Below are 21,832 nucleotides of genomic sequence, written 5' to 3'. Positions count from 1 at the left end.
TGTTCTTTTATTTCATTCTTATTTTATTCCACATTCCTAGCTATTTAGACTAAATGCCTGTTTTTTTTTGTAAATTATAAATAAAACATAAAAAGATATATTGTGAAGCTAAGGATGCGGTGAAGAACTGGTGATCCACTTATTCTTTACTCAAAATTGTTAATATCTCTTTAATGTGGACAGTAAAGTGACATGAGAGAATGTACCGGAGCGTAATCTTATGTGAGTTTTGATTTAGCAAAATGTTACATTTAAGAATTGTGAATCTTTTGTAGCTCCGCGCACTCCCTTTTTATATAATAAAAAAAAAACACTTCAACACAAAACATTTAGCTGTTATTGGGACTCTTTATTGTTTTTAAATACTAACAAAGAAAGACATTACCACATTGATGACACCATATACCGTACCTCCTTGAATTGTCGCCGGGGCGCTAATTAATTTAAAACCTCTTCTCACTCCTGCGCTTACCAAAGGCATGCGGTAAAAGTAAGCATGCGCTAATTAATTTAAAACCTCTTCTCACTCCTGCGCTTACCAAAGGCATGGGGTAAAAGTAAGCATGCGCTAATTATTTTAAAACCTCTTCTCACTCCAGCACTTACCAGAGGCATGCAGTAAAAATTTGAGTGTGATGTAAGCTTGGACCTTAAATCCTACTGAATAGCTCTTAATATTCTTCCCTTTATGCAATTTCAAATTACCGGTATTGAAATTAGCCTCCTCCATTTTGAAAATGATGACAGGGGTAGTGTCACGAGTTAGACCAGGCGGTAATACTAAGCATGCCCTAATTATTTTGAGAAGCGAGTTTGACCCGGCAGTAATTCAAGGCAGGCGCATACTATATGCCCTGCGGCAATTCAAGGAAATACGGTATTTTGTAGTATTATATCAATAAGAAAGACTCGATTTATAGTGTATATTATGTTTACATATACTTAGAAAAAATATATACTGTATTCTTTACTCGAGCCACGAACCAGCAACTTGAGGGTTCCTGGTTCAATCCCCAGCTTCCGCCACCCTAGCCGCGCCCATTGTGTCCTTGAGCAAGACACTTCACCCTTGCCCCTATTCGGTCGTGGTTAGGGCCTTGCATGGCAAGCTCCCACCATCAGTGTGTGAACATGTGTGTGAACATGTGTGTGAATGGGCGAATGTGGAAATAGCGTCAAAGCTACCATGAAGGTAGAAACGCGCTATACAAGTATAACACCATATATCTTGTGTTATTATTTTGATTAAATATACAACTTTTATACATTTCAGAAAATAATATAAACTCACAGTTTGTCGACCCATAAAAATTGGGTATTATAATTGTCACTTAAAACTATTTGTTTATCTTTATGTTTACGTCGACTTCCAAACCGGAAGTACATGGTGCATTTCCGGTGTTGCTGCCATAATGCCAATAGCTAACTTTTCCCTTTTAGCTAACAGCGGCAGGTTTTTGTACACAAATAAATAAATTAATATTGTCGTAATTGACCAGGGAAATAATGGAATTTCATACATTTCAAGAGCTTTCGTGTTATTTTGCTAGAAGTAACACAAGCGCCGGGGAAATATAAGAATTAGTATCCATATATTTCCAGTGTGTCGTCAGCTACATTGTTGCTAGTTTTAGTAGTTTAAAAACACATTGAAATAAAATAACCTTATATTTTTTTGTATAGCTGCTTCAATAATGGTCTGATAAAGTGGGAGGAAAGCCAAGTAAGGTAAGTGGAAATGTTGTTTTCATCACAGTTAACATGCTAACGTTAGAGCCAGCGTATGTACTCAAGTATCACTGATACAGTGTGCTTATTTATATAATGTTCATGGTACAAATATATGAAACTATCCATCCATTTCTACCGCTTATTCTAATACACTGCCAAATCCAGTCACGCGGAATAGTGACTGAGGGATTGCTGCGATCATCGAAGTGTTTTAAATTGGTTTTTCATAGCAATACTTGTAGATATTTGCCTAATGGTTCCAACTTTGTTTTTTAGAATGTCTGACTCCGACAGTGACGAAGATCAAGATCGTCCTTTCTCTATTACTGGCTTCTTATTTGGGAACATCAATGAAGATGGCCAGCTGGAGGATGACAGTGTTCTGGACAATGTGAGTGTCAGCATTATCGTAATAATAATAATTAGCTTTATTGTCTAAGAGGAGAAATTTGTCTTGGACATCAAGACACAATGTTTTACATACATACATACATACAGTTCATCCGACAATACAGTGACGACAGTGAACAGTGCGCAGGTATATCAGTTAGTTATAAGGTCACACATTACACTCCCACCGTATTGCACACGTATTGCACTATCCCAAAATTGCACTCCTTATTATTGCATCTAGTTATTACAGTATTTTTCTTTTGTTAAGTGCTTTGATTGCCAATGGGACAAAGGAAAATCTGTACCTGTTGAGTTTGTATGTTGCTGGTCTGTACCGTTTATCATTTGGCATCAACACAATTTCAATATGAAGAATGTGGTGTAGGTCCCGGGTGATTTTAAGACCCCTCTTCCTCAAAGTCTTGTTGAATATTCCTTGAATGGAACAAGGGGGCTGCATGCTAATTATTTTACCAGTCCTCTTGATAATGTTTTAAAGGTGGGTTTTGAGTTTGACTGACAGATTTCCAAACCATGTGAAGATGCCATAATGGATGACAGATTCAATGTTTGCCTTATAAAACAACATCATGATGTTTCTTGCAACACTGTGGACCCTGAGCCTCCTTAGAAATTGCATGTGCTGGTGAATACGGGAGCAAACAGAGTCAACGTAGTTGGCCCCAGTTAACTGGGAATCAAAACAAATACCTAAGTACTTATAGGAGGGCACCTGCTCTACTCTCTCTCCATGGATAATAAAATAATAATAAGGTTTTGCTTGCATTATACAATCATTAATTTGCTGTTATTTGAAAATAGTCATGCATTTATTTTTCATCTTAGGAGTCCAAAAAACATCTGGCTGGATTGGGAAATTTAGGTCTGGGCTCCCTCATCACAGAGATCACAGCCAATGAGGATGCTGAACAAGAGGAAAGTAAAAACACCACTAGTGTGGATGCTGATGGTGAGTGGAAATACACAATATTGATATTAATATCTCCAGGAAGGCCATTTGGAGGCTCAATTTCTCCGTGTTTTGCTTGCTTCAGGCTGGGTAAAAAGCACTGAAGATGCTGTTGATTATTCTGACATCAGTGAGGTTGCTGAGGACGAAACAAGGAAGTACCGTCAGGCCATGGGATCTTTGCAGCCCTGCAGAAAAACAGGTCCTCTTCAACCGATTATTTACCTTTCATTATTATTGTATTTTTTAACTATGATTGTGGTATTGTTTTGCTCATAGAACAACATAAAGATTTTCATGAGATTATTACAACGTTTTTGTCAAATTCAATGATAACAGATGATGACGACGACGACTATGACGCAGATTGTGAGGATATTGATTCAAAGCTCATGCCTCCTCCGCCACCACCGAGCGTTGCAACTGGGGCAAAGAAAGATGAGACGACTTCTCAGAGCACAAATGGTACGCATGATTATTTCCTATGTTGTCCATGTCTTTATATTTTTGCAACTTCTTGGCCTTTCGACAACTCAACCTGAATATTTGGTGATGGCTAGGTAGAAGCACTCCTCTTAGTAGAATGACAAGATTCTACAATAGAAATGTAATTTTATCATGTGTGTTGTTTGTGTTGCTTTTGTAAGACCATATCACATTTTATTTTCTCAAAGCCAAAATAATTCTAAACCAGGTAACACATATTTAAGTCTTGGTGGAGGTCCAATAAATAAGTTTTTTGTTGATATGTTTAGAAAACTGAGTACTGAGTTAAGATTTTTAATTTTTTTATTGTCAATTACACTTGAATGTAAATTTATTTTTTGATATGGATATGATTTTATTGATCCCCTCAGTGTGGCAACACCATATATAGTATCCAGGACAGTGACAATAGCAGGACACTATGCAGAGTAATCACAAAATAGATAAGTTGAACAATAACGTACAAATAAAAAATGTATGTAATATGCAAAGAAGGAAGTTGTTGAGTCTGTTGATTATGACCCTTGTTCAGAAATAAGGAGTTATTCAATTGTATGGCTGCAGCTATTGATTAATATGTTTATTAATCATATAATGGGATACAACACACTTTCCACTCTCAATGCGTTACTAAGGGAAAATAGTTTAAATAAAGGATTTTTCTAATGACTTTTATTCTTCTTATACATGCCCATAACATTGAAATTGCAGTTTTACAACGAGAGCATCACTGTGTATTACTTATATGTAGCATATATTTAAAAAAAAAAGAAAAACCCCAAAAAAACCTCTGTTGCCTAAAACCAGGTGACAGATAATACATAAAAAAACAAAATAAATAAAAAAAACAAACTGATTAAGTGTGATAAATTGAGTGACAATGTATTTAGCAAAATGATACATGCACATTTAAAAATGTATTCATTTGAAGATTGGTGTCTTATTTTTTGGCATAAAACTTGTTAGCATTAACATGCAAACAATGTATGCTAACATGTCCCAAGATACCTGCATGTGTTTGAATAAGATATTTGTTATGCAAGTCAAAAATATATGATGGCATTAGCTGCCAAAATTGAGTTTTACCTTCTTTCTGCTTTTTTGCTCCTCAAAAACACAAATAGGAGTTTTTTTTTACTTAATCAATGCAACCTTTTTCATTCCTCTCTGCCTCGCCTAACAGTCGGGGAGGAAGGTGACGGCATCATCCTGCCGTCCATCATCGCACCTTCCTCTAATGTCGATAAGGCTGATTTCAGCAGTTCCTCAGACTCCGAGTCAGAAACAGACCGCCCTTGCCAGGTTTTGGGTGTCGGAGGCCCACCTGACAGCCTCAACCTCCCGCTGGCTGGCATCATGCAGAAAGATGCTGCCAAAACACTTCCAGGTGTCACAGAGCTCTTCCCGGTTTTTCGACCTGGAAAGGTAGAGCATCCCCTCTTTACTGATCCACTGTTTGTTCCATTTTTACACCCTAAGCAGTAATATTTTGGATTACACTACCAGGTGCTGAGGTTCTTAAGGCTTTTTGGTCCAGGGAAGAACATGCCATCGGTTTGGAGGAGTGCCCGAAGGAAGAAGAAGCGTAAGCATCGGGATGTTCTGCCTGGCACACCACCTCCTGAGGGAGAGCTTACAGAACAAGGCGAGGATAAGAAATCAGGATGGGTGTACGAATACGCAAACCCTCCACCCCCAGAGCAGTGTCTCTCAGATGATGAGGTGATTCGTCAAGCTACTGAAATGCAATTAAGGCTTGCAGAATTCAAATTTACCACTGCTTTTCTGTGATACTAGATAACCATGATGGCTCCGGTCGAGTCTAAGCTTTGTCAAACTTGCGGCGATGGAGACAAGGAGGCAGAATCACGACCTAAAGTTGCGGAATGGCGATATGGGCCTGCACAACTTTGGTACGACATGATTGGGGTCCCTGAGGACGGAAGTAATTTCAACTACGGATTGAAGCTGAAGGAAATAGAGTCTAGTGAGCCAATGGAACAGAACACAATGGAAAAAGCAACCAGGATGGCACAGGAGGTTAGTAGGACCATGCAACTATACGACAGAATAAGAAAGGCAAGACAATATTGTTTATAGATCACAATTCCTATGTAATATGGTCGTATTTTGTTTAGACTACTGCAATGCCCTGTATGTAGGTATTAGCCAGGCCTCCCTCGCCCGCCTGCAGCTCGTGCAGAACTCTGCTGCTCATCTGCTAACGCAGACCCGCAGACATGAGCACATCACCCCTATATTAGCATCCCTTCACTGGCTCCCTGTGCATTACTGAATCAACTTTAAACTCCTTCTATTTGTTTTTAAATGTCTAAACAACCTCGCGCTAACATATCTCCCTGACCTCCTTTAGCTTTACTGCCCCACCCGATCCCTAAGATCAGCCGATCAGCTAGTACTGACGGTCCCTGACACAAGGCTGAAGCTTAGAGGTGACAGAGCATTTGCCGCTGCTGCTCCTAAGCTCTGGAACGACCTACCTCTGATTGTTAGACAAGCCTCCTCTCTTCCTGTTTTTAAATCTCTCTTAAAAACATACTTTTATTCCATGGCTTTTAACACTGAGTGATATCCATCCTGCAATGGCACTCCCCTAATACACCTGCTGTGAACCTGATTTTATGTTTTATTTATTTTATTTATTTATTTTTTATCATGTTCTGTTTTTGTTGTGTTGTGTTTGCTCAGTTCTCGTATTATCTTTTAACCTACCCATTGTACAGCACTTTGGCTACCCCTGTGGTAAATTTTAAATGTGCTTTATAAATAAAGTTGAATTGATTTGATTTATTTTCTGGTTCTAGTCAGGACTCAATCAGCAACAATTTGGATGTGCTGTGGCTGTTTTACAGCTTGTTTAGAGAGCCCAGTGAGTAGGCCATAGCAGTAGTCCAGCCAGCTGGAAATAAATGCATGGACTAGAGTCTCTTACTCTGCTTTAGACACTATTCCTTTAATTTTGGCAATGTTTAGTATGTAGTAAAAAGCTACTGATGTTACTGACTTAATGTGCCTGGTAAAGTTGAAGTCTGAGTTTATTACCCCTCAATTTCTCACCTGAATATTAGGTTTCATAGAGGGGGTCTCAAGGGGACTGATAACATTTTATATTTGCTTCTCTGGGCCACAGACAATGATTTCAGTTTTGTCTGAGTTTGGGTTACACACTCACCGATCTGTTTGATGCAGTTCCAACGTTCACAGCCGTCAGTGACACAGATCTGAGTGTCATCTGCAAAGTTGTGTTAGAACACATTGTAGCTACGTATTAGCTGGCCTACTGGCATCATGTACAAGTTGAACAATAGCGGTCACAGAAATTACCCCTGAGGAACCCCATTAGTCATAGCCATCTGGTCTGAGACACTGTTACCATTTCCATCAGAGTACGTCCAGTGAATGAGATAGGACTTGTACCAGTTAAGAGCAGAACCAGATATTCCCACTCCAGAATAAGGATTCACTTACTAATGTTGTGTTCAATGAATTGGTAGAATGTGAGGTGGTGTGATGAACCTGATGGCCGCAATAATGAGGGCGACGAGGAAAAATCGACCCTTGAGAATGAGCTCTTCTTGATGGTCACACAACTCCAGTGGGAAGATGACATTATCTGGAATGGGGAGGATGTAAAACACAAGAGCACCAAGACTCAGCGTGCCAGTCTTGCGGGGTGGTTGCCCTCGAGCATGACCCGTAATGCCAATGCTTATAATGCACAGCAAGGTAAAATGCCAAGAATGTGTCGGTTTTTTGAAAGGAAATGTTATAATTGAAATGTGCACTTACTAAAATGTAATCTGTTTAACTTTAAGGTCTGACAAGAAGTAATTCCCAATTGGTGCCACCTACACCACCTCCCTTGGTCAAAGCTTTGTCAATAACTGGCATGAAGCATAAACACAGCCATGATCATCACGGTAAGTTTGTTCGTTGGAATAAAAATTACAAATATCTTATTTCAGACCAAAATGTCAACAACAGTTGTTTCTCCTCAGCCAATCACGAAGACGATGCTCCGTGGTTCTCCATTTTTCCCATTGACAATGAAGAGTTGGTGTACGGACGCTGGGAAGACAACATTATTTGGAATGATCAGGAGATGGAGCGCATCCTCACGCCGCCTGTTCTTACGCTTGATCCTAATGATGAAAATATCATTCTTGGTATGTTCAGTTCTTGTTTTGTTTCCTGTGTTTTAAAATTAAACAGGTATTGTTTGCTGATATCAAATTGTGGAATTGCTGTAAATATCATATTCATTTAAACTATAGTCCCATTGTGTGACAATTGAGTAAATTACAAATCTGTACTACAGTGAACTAAATGGCATATTAGCCTTAAAGGGTAACTATACTTTTTTTTGGAATTTTGCCTATTGTTCACAATAATTTTGATAAAGAAGACATGTCTTTTTTTCTCCTTAGGATTTCAAAGATGGTAAAAAAACACTTGAAAGATGTGACTAATGGGAGTCACCGTTGTTGCCTTCAAAGCTATCTAAAAACAACTTCAAAACCCTCCAAAATGATGTTTTATATACACACTGCAAGTCTATATACAATGTAGTAACAGGCACGTTCATAACAATGTGTAATATATGCAATATTTGCCGTATTTTGGTAATTCTAAGTATTGTCAGAACTTCTTTTCTCAGCACATTTATTTCCGTTTCCATAGCGACGCACTTCTGACTTCCGGCAAATGTGTGTTCCTACTTTCGGAAGTAAAGGCGTGTGTGTCTTAATCATGACAAATGGGGATTCACAACATTATCTTTTTGAAGCTGAATATACATAGGATGAACTTCTGGTTATGGGAGCGAGCACAAAGGAAGGGTGAAACAGAGCAGAGCTTAGTCACAGTTTAAATGTGGATCTTGGAACCAAGCAATGCCGACATAAATGTAGTGTTTACACAAAATAAACAGCAGAAAACATCCCTGACAAGCTGGACCAAACAAACAACTGGCCAATCAGTGAGTCGCTATAATATTGATCATGATACACGCAGATCATGCGTGTTATTACAACTTCTGTACATATGCTGTCAAGCTAGCTGTGTACAAACAACACATGAAATAATACTTTACAGATACTGTAATATGAATGTTCTTGTTTTCAGTCAGTGCAGATTGGTGTTCTATCGCATTGTGTTGTGCATTAAAAACTCAAAAGCAATTCGGGTGTTGACGCAGAAGCTAGCTGACCTCTCGCCGTAGCTAGCTCACGGCTAATACCGTAGCATACCGTTGTGTTACTACGCAAGAAAGAGTTCTTCCGTGTTCGCTGCTCCAATAACAATATGTCACTAGTTTGGTTATTATACAGGTTACGGAACGTGATTTAAGTATTGTTTGCGGTTTTTGGATGCATTTTTAAAGTGATTTAGAGATATAATTAATTGTTCCCATTAGCTGCATTGCTAGCCACCTAGAACAAGCCAATTATTACCAATTAGAATGCAAAAAACAACAAAAACCTTTTGTCTTTTTGTCTCTCATAAGGATTGTGATCGATACGCAAAAATCCCCAAAAAGCGCAGTTCCCCTTTAAAAGCAGTATCTGCCTCTTTAGAAATCAAATAGCACGTGTTTCCCATACATTGATTTACTCCTGCGGGCCCACAACAATAGATTTGGCTCTACATGTGTTAAAACATACCAGGCCTGCCAGAGAATAAGAAGAACTGTGCACAGCGGCTCGTTGTTGTTGCCAACCTAGTGACTTATCCGCTATATGTACCCAGTAATCAGATCCCACTAGACACTCTTCGGCAAAAAGGTGACTACTAAAAATGTGTCACTTATGGAGATTTGTGAACAAAAAGTACCTAAAAGTCTGTCATGAATTGATTAACGTGGACCCCGACTTAAACAAGTTGAAAAACGTATTCGGGTGTTACCATTTAGTGGTCAATTGTACGGAATATGTACTGTACTGTGCAATCTACTAATAAAAGTATCAATCAATCAATCAATGTCATTGTCGTTTGACGGTGTCGTCAATAAGCTCCTTCTTTTTCACTACCCTCATATTGTGGGTCAGGCTGCCTCGTACATGCATCCTCCACTGTTGCCATTTCTAATACAAGCACTGAGTAACTTTTCAACCTTCCTGAATTATTTTCATAATATTTGGGATGATACATGGATTGAAATCCAGTTGAAATACACCTCTGTCGTGGCCTAAGGGGGTCTGTATCTCTTTTACTGGCACTTAGCAACGTTGAGTAAGGTGGTAGAAATCCTGCCGCACAAAAACTACTACTGTACTAACTTACTTTACGGCATACATCACTTACCCTCACCCCATTTGTTAAAAAGACAGAAGTCGATGCGAACGCCTACGTACCGCCAGAAAACGAAAAGAAGAAAAAGAAGAATGCCTGCGTGCAATTACTGCTATCGTGGTAGAAGCTGCAAAACAGCCAAAAAGACATAATGTTTCGTCTGAGGAGACAAAAAAATAAAGAGGCAGGTTATCCGGATAAAAGGACTGTCAGGATCAACATTGAACGACTTTTACTCACTGCCTTGAGCTTAAAGATGAGGATGATCCTGCCTTGGCTCTGTTCCTGCTAAACTAGTAAGTATATTTTAATGCACAAATCAAAATGAAACTGCTAATGTTAGCTATCGGAAATAAATAGCCGCCAGCTTGATAGTTCGCAGTTCCACACTCTTTCTTTCAAAAAAGCTCTCCCGCCTTTCTTTGCTTTGGACCGGAATCCGCCCCTATACATTCTTGATAGTAGCGTCCTGTTTGTAGCGCAATCCAAGATCATTTCTTTATAGTGTCTGCTATTTGACATCAACCTACCCATTAGAGATTTAATATTTGTGCCAGTATTACAGCGTGGTCTTCCTTCTAGCAAAACACTACCGCTTTAGTCCACTGGCACCGCCAAAATCAACTAAAACTTAAAAGTTCTTAAGTAAGGCTTTATTCTGTCAGTATACTCGTTATGGAAGCGCTAAAAACTACAACAAAGATGGCGGGGAGAGGACGCAGTCGAAGTGGAGCCCAAAAAATAAGTACGCTCACAAAACGGCACATCCTGTGGAGGTTGTCAGAAAGCGACTTGAAAATGGTCTGTAAAACATAATCTATGTAACATTATGGCCAAAGAGCCACTCTTACATGTGATGTACACTACAAGGAAGTGTTTCAAATGTAGAAAAAAAATCATATTATGACCCCTTTTACATTACACCTAACTGCCAGGAAACATGGGGCAGGCAGCTCCGTCTTTTAAAAGAGATAAAAAGAAGCAACCGAACAAAGATTGTTAGTAGTTTTAAATACCGTATTTCCTTGAATTGCTGCCGGGGCGCTAATTAATTTAAGACCTCACTCCTGCGCTTACCAAAGGCATGCGGTAAAAGTAAGCATGCGCTAATTATTTTAAAACCTCTTCTCACTCCGGCACTTACCAAAGGCATGCATTTGAGAAAATTTGAGTGTGATGTAAGCTTGGACCTTAAATCCTACTGAATAGCTCTTAATCTTCTTCTCTTTATGCGATTTCAAGTTACCGGTATTGAAATCACCCTCCTCCATTTTGAAAATGATGACAGGGGAAGTGTCACTCGTGACGTCACGAGTTTGACCAAGCGGTAATACTAAGCATGCACTAATATTTTGCGAAGGGAGTTTGACCCGGCAGTAATTCAAGGCAGGCGCATACTATATGCCCTGCGGCAATTCAAGGAAATACGGTATATTTTTTGCTTTTCATGTTTTTAAACCAATATTTGCCAATGCATCACTGCCAATCAAGCAAATTCGACCATTGCTTCCATCCATCCGTCTGCGCCCCCAAGTGCTAAGTGCTGGCTTTTTGTATGGCTTGTGAACTTTATCAAGCGCATTTTTCCTTTGTTTTATTGTCAAATCGATGTAAACATTTTGTAGGGTAGAAGTTACACTAGGTTTGGAAACATTGATCCTTGTTTTTGATTGTGTATCTTCATCAGAATCTAATTTAACCCCCATTTTTGTCCAGAAATTCCAGATGAAAAGGAAGCAACAACATCACATTCCCCATCAAAGGAGAATAAGAAGGAAACAGCAATCAAAAAGAGTCGCATCCTACTTGGAAAGACCGGGGTGATAAAAGATGAACCGCAACAGGCAAGTCAACTCAATAAGTCTTGCCAAGTCAACCCCATTTTTTTGAGACGATTGATGTGAAAAGTGTTCAATGCTTAAATAAATTTTACGCAAAAAAAGACTTAAGTTCTGTGTTGTTTTTCTTCAACTCAGAACATGTCCCAGCCGGAGGTGAAGGACCCCTGGAATCTCTCCAACGACGAGTTCTACTATCCCAAACAGCAGGGTCTGAGGGGCACGTTCGGTGGCAACATCATTCAGGTGACAGAACGATACAGCTATAGAAGTAACCATAGCCATTAAATTAAAAATAGATCATTTTAATGAATGAATAATCCCTTGAACAGCATTCCATCCCAGCCCTGGAGTTAAGGCAGCCCTTCTTTCCCACCCACATGGGACCAATGAAGCTGCGCCAATTCCATAGACCGTCTTTGAAGAAGTACTCGTTTGGATCTTTGGCCCAGCCGGGTCCACACCCTGTCCAGCCTCTGCTCAAGCACATTAAGAAGAAGGCTAAGGTGACGCCACACTCAATAGTAGCCGTAATGTTCTGCGACTGCGCAGGTAACTTTATAAACACTGATGTGTCCGTGTGAATATAGATGCGAGAGCAGGAGCGGCAGGCGGCGGGAGGAGGAGACATGTTTTTCATGCGCACCCCTCAGGATTTGACAGGCAAGGATGGCGATCTCATCTTGGCGGAGTATAGTGAAGAACACACGCCTCTCATCATGCAAGTTGGCATGGCAACTAAGATTAAAAACTACTACAAAAGGGTGGGTATTATTTTCATTTGAATTAAACATCTCTTGACTCATTCTGGGTCAATGGAGCTTACAATAATGATATTTCTTGGGATCTGCATTATTCAGAAACCTGGAAAAGATCCTGGTGCACCAGATTGCAAATATGGAGAAACAGTATACTGCCATACTTCACCTTTTCTGGGCTCCCTTCACCCTGGACAACTGCTCCAAGTTAGCAAAACATGAATAATTTCAATGACGCTTATACTGCATACTCATCACATTTTTACTCCTTAATATTTCCCCTTTTTTGTAGGCTTTTGAAAACAACCTTTTCCGTGCTCCCATTTACCTGCACAAAATGCCAGAGACTGACTTTTTAGTCATTAGAACACGCCATGGCTATTACATCAGAGAGATAGTGGACATAATGGTGGTCGGGCAGGCTTGCCCTTTATATGAAGTTCCAGGGCCCAACTCCAAACGAGCCAATACCCACATCAGAGACTTCCTTCAAGTATGCTGATTAGCCAGATTCCATTTTACATACATGTAATTGTGTCAAAGGTCCAATGTCATACCTACCATACACCTGTCATACTCTGCAGGTGTTCATTTACCGCTTGTTCTGGAAAAGCAAGGATCGACCGCGGAGGATTCGCATGGAGGACATAAAGAAAGCATTTCCGTCGCATTCTGAGAGCAGCATCAGGAAGAGACTAAAACTCTGTGCCGACTTCAAACGTACAGGTACTTATGTAATTACTAAGTTCTGTATGTCCAACATAAAGACCTGGCTATTACGCAACAGTGCAAAATTGAAGTTGTCAAAAATGGTGGATGCAGTTTGAATTGAATTGTATGTAAGAAAGGAGTCTAAGCATGAAGACCACTGTTAATATTGTTCATATGGCTTTGTCACTGAAGGTGAGCCCTTAGATGTGGACTCGTCAGACCGCAGAACACCTTTCCACTTTGCATCTGTCCATCTTAGATGAACTTGGGCCCAGAAAAGCCGGCGGCGTTCCTGAGTGTTGTTGATAAATGGCTTTCGCTTTGCATAGTAGAGTTTTAACTTGCACTTACAGATGTAGCGACCCACTGTAGTTACAGACAGTGGTTTTATGAAGTGTTCCTGAGCCCATGTGGTGATATCCTTTACACACTGATGTCAGTTTTTCACGCAGTACCGCCTGACGGATCAAAGGTCTGTAATATCATCGCTTACGTGCAGTGATTTCTCCAGATTCTCTGAACCTTTTGATGATTTTACGGAACGTAAATGGTAAAATCCCTAAATTCCTTGCAATAGCTCGTTGAGAAATGTTCTAAAACTGTTCGACAATTTGCTTACAAATTGGTGACCCTTGCCCCATCCTTGTTTGCGAATTACTTAGCATTTCATGGAAGCTGCTTTTATACCCCATCATGACACCCACCTGTTCCCAATTAGCCTGGACACATGTGGAATGTTCCAAATAAGTGTTTGATGACCATTCCTTAACTTTATCAGTATTTATTGCCACCTTTCCCAACTTCTTTGTCATGTGTTGCTGGCATCAAATTCTAAAGTTGATGATTATTTTCAAAAAAAAAAATGTTAATCAGTTTAAACATCAAATATGTTGTCTTTGTAGCATTTTCAACTGAATATGGGTTGAAAATGATTTGCAAATCATTGTATTCCGTTTATATTTGCATCTAACACAATTTCCCAACTCATATGGAAACGGGGTTTGTAGTTTGGGTGAAAACCAGCAGACAGTCGAGAGAAAGGTTGCTCTGAAACTCGGTAATCTCCCGGAAAAATTGAGATGGTTGGCAATAGTGATGTTGTCAAGCGGCATTCAAATAAAACTTGCACTAATATTACATTTTCATATTAAGGTGCGGGCCGTGTGTTTGAGATCTCTGGTTAATACATAGCACAAAGCAAAACTAAACTTTGTACGCTGTGTTATTTCATTTTAAATTTCAAAAGAGTCTTGTGGCTCTCATAGTTTTCTTTATTTTGTGAAACGGGTCAAAATGGCTCTATTTGTGGTAAAAGTTGGCGAACCCTTCCGTAGATGATGGTACATACGTACAAAATAAACCACATGATGTTAGTACATCAATCGAGGAAAATGATCAAACTACATACATGGCATACTGTAATTTCTATCCATCCATTTCTACCGCTTATTCCCTATGGGGTGGCGGGGGCGCTGGTGCCTATCTCAGCTACAATCGGGCGGAAGGTGGTGTACACCCTGGACAAGTTGCCACCTCATCGCAGGGCCACTAACAGAACATAATTGATTTTGATATGTTTTATCTTGATAATCTTGAAAATGAACACCATTGAGATGACTGATAAACATTATCACATCAATCATTCAGAAAATATAAATAACGACTAATAAAGATAGAATACTATTAACCGCAACATGTAAGTGTAACAAAACAACAACATTATGATTTGTACATTTTCAGAATGTGCTTCTCCTATTTTTAAACACAGAAAACAATCTGAAGGTGTCTTTATTTTTAAGTTATCGTGCAGGGATTTTACCAGTCCGGCCCACTTGGGAGTAGATTTTTTCTCCATGTGGCCCCCGATCTAAAATGAGTTTGACACCCCTGCTTTAGTGTGTTCTTCTTGCCAGTAGCCTGAGGCTTTGATTGTTGTCGAGGCTTCCGGTACGGTCACTACATGGGAGTACTTTGTCACATCCTGAGTATTTTCTCTGAGTTGCAACTGGGCTTTGATATGTTAAAACAGCGGCTGTTACTTGTTGTGTAAATTGTTGGTCAACTTGATCAACTTGGTCTTGGCGAAGATGACACTAAAATTAGCTGTGTCGCTAGTATTGTGGAAAGTCCCGCCCGCCGTGTAGTTTGTGCTGTTGTTGCATTATAATAAATAACATCAAAGGCTCACCAATGCGAAGGTGGGTTATTGGTGAGGCAGTAGGCCCAGATGTTTTACTCTCCAGTTAACATAAAAAACAGGTTTGTAAACAATGGCTCCATTGGCATGGAAACGGAAGTGCCCTTTGCTCAATATCTTTTCATGTACAATGCATCTGAAAAGAATTTACAGTGTTTCACTTCTTACACATTTTATGTTACAGCTTTATTCCAAAATGTAGTAAATTCAATTTTTTGTCCCCAAAATTCCAAACACAATTTGCCCATAACGACAAAGTAAAAAGGTTTAGATTTTTTGTTTTTTATTAAAACTGAAGTCACATATTCATAAGTATTAACAGCCTTAGCTCAATACTTTGTTCAATCTATCATTCAAAGTTTACGTATATAGCCCTTAATCACAAATGTCTCAAATGTTGATGCACCCTTTGGCTGCAATTACAGCCTCAAGTCTTTTTGAATACGGTGCCACAAGCTTGGCACACCTATCTTTCGGCAGTTTCGCCCATTCCTCTTTGCCCTTTCCGTTTTGCAGCACCTCTCAAGTTACATCAGATTGTATGGGAAAATTTGGTATTCATCCAGCATGTCTCAGTACATTGTTACATTCATCTTAGTCTAGTCAGGGAGATGACCAATAACATGATGGTCACTCTGTCAGAGCTAAATAATTCCTCTGTAAAGAGAGGATAACCTTCCAGAAGGACAACCATCTCTGCAGCAATCTACCAATCAGGCCTGTGTGGTAGAGTGGCCAGACAGAACCTATTTCTTAGTAAAATGTGTGCCAAAATGCACCTGAAATACTCTGACCATGAGAAACAAAGCAACATTTGAAGCACTGTGTGGCGAAGAATGAGTAGTGTTTTTTACTTTCTGTATCAGAGTGCTGCACTTGCAACTGTATTTGGTCCCATTTTTGGTGGCTTATTTTGCAGTCACACACAATAAAAGAAGCCCAGAGACTGAATTACCAACCCGTGGGATTCTTTGTCTGGGCACTGGATTTCGCAGAATGATACGCCATTACGTTGGTAAACAGACTAGTGTGTTATGTACATTGTTTGGCCGTACGATAACCGAGGCAGTACATGAAAACAGGCAAACTTTAGGTGGCACTGTGACAAATTCTAAAGTAGGCGTAGGAAAACCAAGTACCGGTAATAGTAAACCACTGTACTAATAAAGGATTAAAAAGGATACATTGAAGATTTGTACAAACAATTTGGAGTTGATGTAACAATAACATCACAGTGTTGGATGGTTCAGTAACCCATCCATCCATCCATTTTCCTACCGCTTATTCCTTTCGGGGTCGCGGGGGTTGCTGGAGCCTATCTCAGCTACAATCGGGCGGAAGGTGGGGTACACCCTGTGGGAGGACATGCTATTTTAGGTATTTTAGACCCAACAAGTTAACTCTCTAAGCCAGTGGTCCCCAACCTTTTTGTATCCGCGGACCGGTCAATGCTTAATAATTTGCCCGGGGGGGGGGGGTGTCCTTTTTTTTTCTTTTTTTTTTTTTTCTTCTTTGTCATGAAAAAGGGACGTTTTTGTCATGAAAAAGGGAGTTTTTTGTGGTTTGTGCACTATTTGTAAGTGTATATTGTGTTTTTTATGTTGATTTAATTTAAAATATATATATATATATATATATATTTTTTTTTAATTTTATTTATTTTTTATAAAAAATTCTTCTGCGGCCCGGTACCAATCGGGCCACGGCCCGGTACTGGGCCGCGGCCCGGTGGTTTGGGACCACTGCTCTAAGCAGTCTGCCATTTACAGAAATATAATTTATCAATGCTCGGGTTGCTTCTATATCAATCAATCAATCAATGTTTACTTATATAGCCCTAAATCACTAGTGTCTCAAAGGGCTGCACAAACCACTATGACATCCTCATCTCCTTCGCTTGACTTTAGTACCTTGAGGGTTTTTTAAGATGCTGGACTGACTGCTGCTTGGCTGAATACACTAATATTGTTTTATTTTAATGCCAGGGATGGATTCCAACTGGTGGGTGCTTAAGCCTGATTTCAGATTGCCAACGGAGGAGGAAATCCGAGCAGTGGTGTCTCCCGAGCAGTGCTGTGCTTACTATAGCATGCTGGTGGCTGAGCAAAGACTCAAGGTAACATGTTATGTCACTAAAAATCTCCATCAAAATAATGCACACAAGCTTCACTTTAATTTATCTGTCCGTGACTTACCTTCAGGATGCTGGGTATGGCGAGAAATCATTTTTTGCCCCAGAAGAGGAGAATGAAGAGGACTTTCAAATGAAGATTGATGATGAGGTATGTGTTTCCACAGTTGTGACTGCTTTCTTACTATATTATGGCCCTGGTAGAGTTGTCATTCATTCTTACTCATTGTAGGTGCGTACAGCTCCCTGGAACACCACAAGAGCCTTCATCTCTGCCATGAAGGGAAAATGCTTGTTGGAGGTTTCTGGTGTTGCTGATCCGACAGGCTGTGGAGAAGGTTTTTCCTACGTCAAAGTGCCCAATAAGCCCACTCAACAGAAGGTCTGTATGTGTAAATCTGTCTGCAAAATACAGACAGAAGTCTCTTTATGTATGTATTATTCAAATGGAGATAGGCCCAGTTTCATAGTACATACTGGAAATGTATGTGGTTTTGTTTTTGTTTTTCAAACCGATTCCGATCACTTCCTGCTTCTCAAGACTGTTACCAATAACTGATAACTTATTTATGTCTATCGTTCTTTAAATGTGCATTTAATTGTAGTTTGTGCATACCTTTTTTTGCAGCTGTGTTTGGAGTAGCTTTTTGGCAACTTGCGTCTTCATAGGCTTTTAAAACTCTGTCGTATCAATGCTGGCATTTTGGTGCAAATAGCACGAGAAATGTCTTCCTCTGAAACAGTGAAGACACCATATTTGTTTACAGTAAGCTCAAATGAAGTGTATGACAAAAACAAGCGCGCTAGATTTGCACACCCAACCAACCTATCAATAACTTATTTAATTTGTAGGCTACCTTTTAACCACGCAAAAAAAGAACTCTGATTCCCCGTGGTCTCCTACCGGTCGAACATGCCCGAAACACCTCCCTAGAGCAGTGTTCAGGGGGCATTCTGACCAGATGCCCAAAAAAACACCTCATCTGGCCCCTCTTGATGTGGAGGAGCAGTTGCTTTAACTTTGAGCTCCTCATGAATGACATAGCTTTTTACCCTATCTCTAAGGGAGAGCCCGGCCACCCGATGGAGTTTGTAATGAAAACTCGTTTTGGCCACTTGTACCCGTGATCTTCTCCTTTCTGTCACAACCCAAATTTCATGACCATAGGCTCAGCTCTTTCTTTGCAACGACAGCTCGATACAGAGTCCACATCACTGCAGACGTCGCACTAATCTGCCTGTCGATCTCAAAATCCACTCTTCCCTCACTCGTGGACAAGACTCCAAGGTACTTCAGCTCCTCCGCTTAGAGCAGGATTTCCTCCCCAACCCGGAGATGGCACTCCACCCTTTTCCAGGCGTGGACTCGAACTTGGAAGTGCTGATTTTCAACCCAGTCCCTTCACACTCCGATGCAAACTGATTCAGTGAGAGCTCAAGATCCCGGTCAGATGAACCCAGCAGGACCACATCATCCACAAAAAGCAGAGACCTAATAATAATAATAATAACAATAATACATTTAATTTTTAAGCGCCTTTCAAGAAACCAGAAGACACTTTTACAGAAACAAATAATTAAAGGATAATTATAAAAACAACAAATAATATAATCAACATGTACAGATAAAATAATCAAAAGATAATGATTAAATAAAAGGATAAAATCAGCATGTAACAAGCAAATAGAGGACATTGTAGAGGCAATTATAGTAAGTGAGCAATTTTAAACAGATGGGTTTAGAGTATGAATATATGAAGGCAGTCAATTTTGCAAATGTCAAGTGGGAGAGAGTACCAGAGTTTGGGAGCAGAGTAACTGAAAGCTCTGCTTTAAGTTACGCTGGAATGTGAGAGAGCAATATTTTGGCCCAAGTTTTTCATAAAATGGATTCGGTAAAAATGTACACAGGGTTTTTCATTTTCCCTCAGTTGGTGTAGTGGCCAGATGTTGGATTTTTTGTCGATGTTCTAGACCTGTGTGTACAGCTATTCTAAAACATGTGATTTTTTTCCTGCAGGATGATAAAGAGCCACAGCCTGCTAAAAAGACTGTGACAGGGACCGATGCAGATTTGAGGAGACTTTCACTGAAGAATGCCAAGCAACTTCTGCGCAAGTTTGGTGTGCCGGAAGAAGAAGTAAGTTTGTAATGAAAACGTTCTCCTCATACTTGGACACAAAATTTCTAAATAGTATGAAAGTGACTGTGTTGCTTTGTACATTTGTTAGATCAAGAAGCTTTCCCGCTGGGAGGTGATTGACGTAGTGAGAACCATGTCAACAGAACAGGCGCGTTCAGGTGAAGGCCCCATGAGCAAGTTTGCCAGAGGCTCTCGTTTCTCCGTCGCAGAGCATCAGGAGCGGTACAAGGAAGAATGCCAGAGGATTTTTGACCTGCAGAACAAGTAGGACATATTGTAAGTTATTCTTGATTGAGTCTGTGGAACACTCAGCTTTGTTGTTTTTTCACCACAGGGTGCTGGAGTCGACAGAAGTTCTGTCCACAGACACTGACAGCAGCTCGGCAGAGGACAGTGACTTTGAGGAAATGGGGAAGAACATTGAGAACATGCTGCAGAACAAGAAGACCAGTTCACAACTGTCACGCGAAAGGGAAGAGCAGGAGCGGAGAGAGCTGCACAGAATGCTAATGGGGGAGGACAGTGACCGTGACCATAAGGGACGCAAAGAGCGGCGCAAAGTCTTGTGTTAGTCATCATCTGTGCTTGTTCATTTTTTGCCAGACTCTTTCGAGACACACATTCGAGGTAACTGTATTCATTTGGCTTTTTTAGCCAGTTCATTGTCCATCAGCTCCCACAAGGATGATGACACATCATCCGTCACCAGCCTCAACTCTGCAGCCACAGGACGTCGCCTTAAGATCTATCGAACCTTTAGAGATGAGGATGGTAAGGAATATGTACGCTGCGAGACGGTGCGCAAGTCTGCAGTCATCGATGCATACACCAGGATCAGGACTACTAAGGATGATGAATTCATGTTAGTTTCTCCACTTCCACCTTCTTTTCATATTTAAATGACAACTTGATTCAAGGTATTCATGTGTATTTCATTCATTTTTGGGGTTGTTTTTGGCTTCAGACGAAAGTTTGCACTCTTTGACGAGCAGCACAGAGAAGAAATGAGGAAGGAGCGCCGTCGTATCCAGGAGCAGCTTAGGAGGTTAAAGCGAAATCAAGAGAAAGACAAGTTTAAGGGCCCCCCGGAAAAGAAGGCGAAAAAAATGAAAGAGAGACCAGACCTCAAGGTAAAAGTAAGCTTACAGACCAAATACTATATTCTTTTCTGTCCTTTTTTTAGTCCTCTTCTATTTTGATGTTCATTATACAATAAATGAGGATGCTCGATAAATATTGTGAGGATATTAGAAATTATGATGTCACTGATACATCTGATAAGATAAAAAATATATATCCCGTAACAGATTAAAAAAACAATGCTCTAATGAGGCAAGATAACCTGTACTGTACTGTAGGTTGGTTAGGGTGAGCAAGTCAAGCGTTCCTTTTCTAATATGTGCCTTACGTTAAGCCTGTCTTAAAGCTCCCCTGAGCTCATTGTAAACATTGCGCCCATCGTGTGAGGAAGACTTTTCGTGGGCTATTTGCATCGTTGTACATACTGGCTTTTGTCAGGACAAATTTCCTAATTTATCAAATTAACCTTTAGTTGAGTCTTTCTTGTCTCCTGGAGTGCACAAACTACAGTCCAGGAGTGCACAAACTACAGTTTATTCTAAATAAATAGAAATAATAGATATAACTAAGTTGTTGGTAATGAGTATCAGTATCAGCTTGGAAAAAAACATTGTGCATTAGTTATAAGTATGATTGGGTACGGTCAATGTATTATCCTATACCAGTTTAAAATTGGTGCTTGAACAGTGCCAGAACTGGTACTTGAAAAAAGGAAAACATAACTGTTTTGTCTAAAAACAATGTTTTTTGTTCTCCTGGAATTTTGATACATCCAAGTAAAAATAATATGAATTTGAATACTTCAATTATATAAATACAATTATAACTAAGTAATAAATCCGCCAATATGAAATAAAACTGCCAGGGAATAGTGTGCAAAATATTTTTTACAGTATGTATGTACTTAATGTTTATAATCTGCTAAATAAGTGCATACAAGTCTGAACAATTCTACCGTTGCTAGTTAATACATGCAAGAGTCCTGTATTCATTAAACAATATTAATAGTTCGACGACTTGATTGGGTTATAATGTTGATGATCAGAATTCTGGGGTTGGGGAATACATTTCATTCTGAGTGT

General features: G+C 39.8%; 1 protein-coding gene across 2 annotated transcripts in view; it reads left to right on the top strand.

The window, feature by feature from the left end:
* The first annotated feature begins 1,401 nt into the window (after positions 1–1,401).
* The window catches only part of taf1 (TAF1 RNA polymerase II, TATA box binding protein (TBP)-associated factor), a 33,307-nt gene continuing 12,876 nt past the window's right edge, over positions 1,402–21,832 (top strand). The window contains exons 1-26 of one of the 2 annotated variants that reach the window (XM_061897697.1): positions 1,402–1,728; positions 2,008–2,122; positions 2,971–3,094; positions 3,180–3,296; positions 3,434–3,559; positions 4,764–5,005; positions 5,087–5,302; positions 5,378–5,620; positions 7,096–7,327; positions 7,417–7,521; positions 7,600–7,767; positions 11,609–11,736; positions 11,869–11,976; positions 12,063–12,236; positions 12,321–12,494; positions 12,591–12,695; positions 12,781–12,981; positions 13,073–13,214; positions 17,382–17,512; positions 17,598–17,678; positions 17,760–17,909; positions 19,548–19,667; positions 19,759–19,934; positions 20,005–20,237; positions 20,325–20,532; positions 20,635–20,800. In XM_061897697.1, the coding sequence (XP_061753681.1) occupies positions 2,009–2,122; positions 2,971–3,094; positions 3,180–3,296; positions 3,434–3,559; positions 4,764–5,005; positions 5,087–5,302; positions 5,378–5,620; positions 7,096–7,327; positions 7,417–7,521; positions 7,600–7,767; positions 11,609–11,736; positions 11,869–11,976; positions 12,063–12,236; positions 12,321–12,494; positions 12,591–12,695; positions 12,781–12,981; positions 13,073–13,214; positions 17,382–17,512; positions 17,598–17,678; positions 17,760–17,909; positions 19,548–19,667; positions 19,759–19,934; positions 20,005–20,237; positions 20,325–20,532; positions 20,635–20,800 (3,984 nt within the window). In that variant the 5' untranslated portion in view covers positions 1,402–1,728; position 2,008. Of the gene's footprint in view, positions 1,729–2,007; positions 2,123–2,970; positions 3,095–3,179; positions 3,297–3,433; positions 3,560–4,763; positions 5,006–5,086; positions 5,303–5,377; positions 5,621–7,095; positions 7,328–7,416; positions 7,522–7,599; positions 7,768–11,608; positions 11,737–11,868; positions 11,977–12,062; positions 12,237–12,320; positions 12,495–12,590; positions 12,696–12,780; positions 12,982–13,072; positions 13,215–17,381; positions 17,513–17,597; positions 17,679–17,759; positions 17,910–19,547; positions 19,668–19,758; positions 19,935–20,004; positions 20,238–20,324; positions 20,533–20,634; positions 20,807–21,832 lie in introns of both variants that reach the window. The other variant, XM_061897696.1, reaches the window with a different exon arrangement.

Source organism: Nerophis ophidion, linkage group LG04 (genome assembly GCF_033978795.1).
Source record: "Nerophis ophidion isolate RoL-2023_Sa linkage group LG04, RoL_Noph_v1.0, whole genome shotgun sequence".
Lineage (NCBI taxonomy): Eukaryota > Metazoa > Chordata > Actinopteri > Syngnathiformes > Syngnathidae > Nerophis > Nerophis ophidion.
The sequence above is the reverse complement of the archived record's forward strand: the minus strand, read 5'-3'. Positions and strand labels throughout refer to the sequence as shown.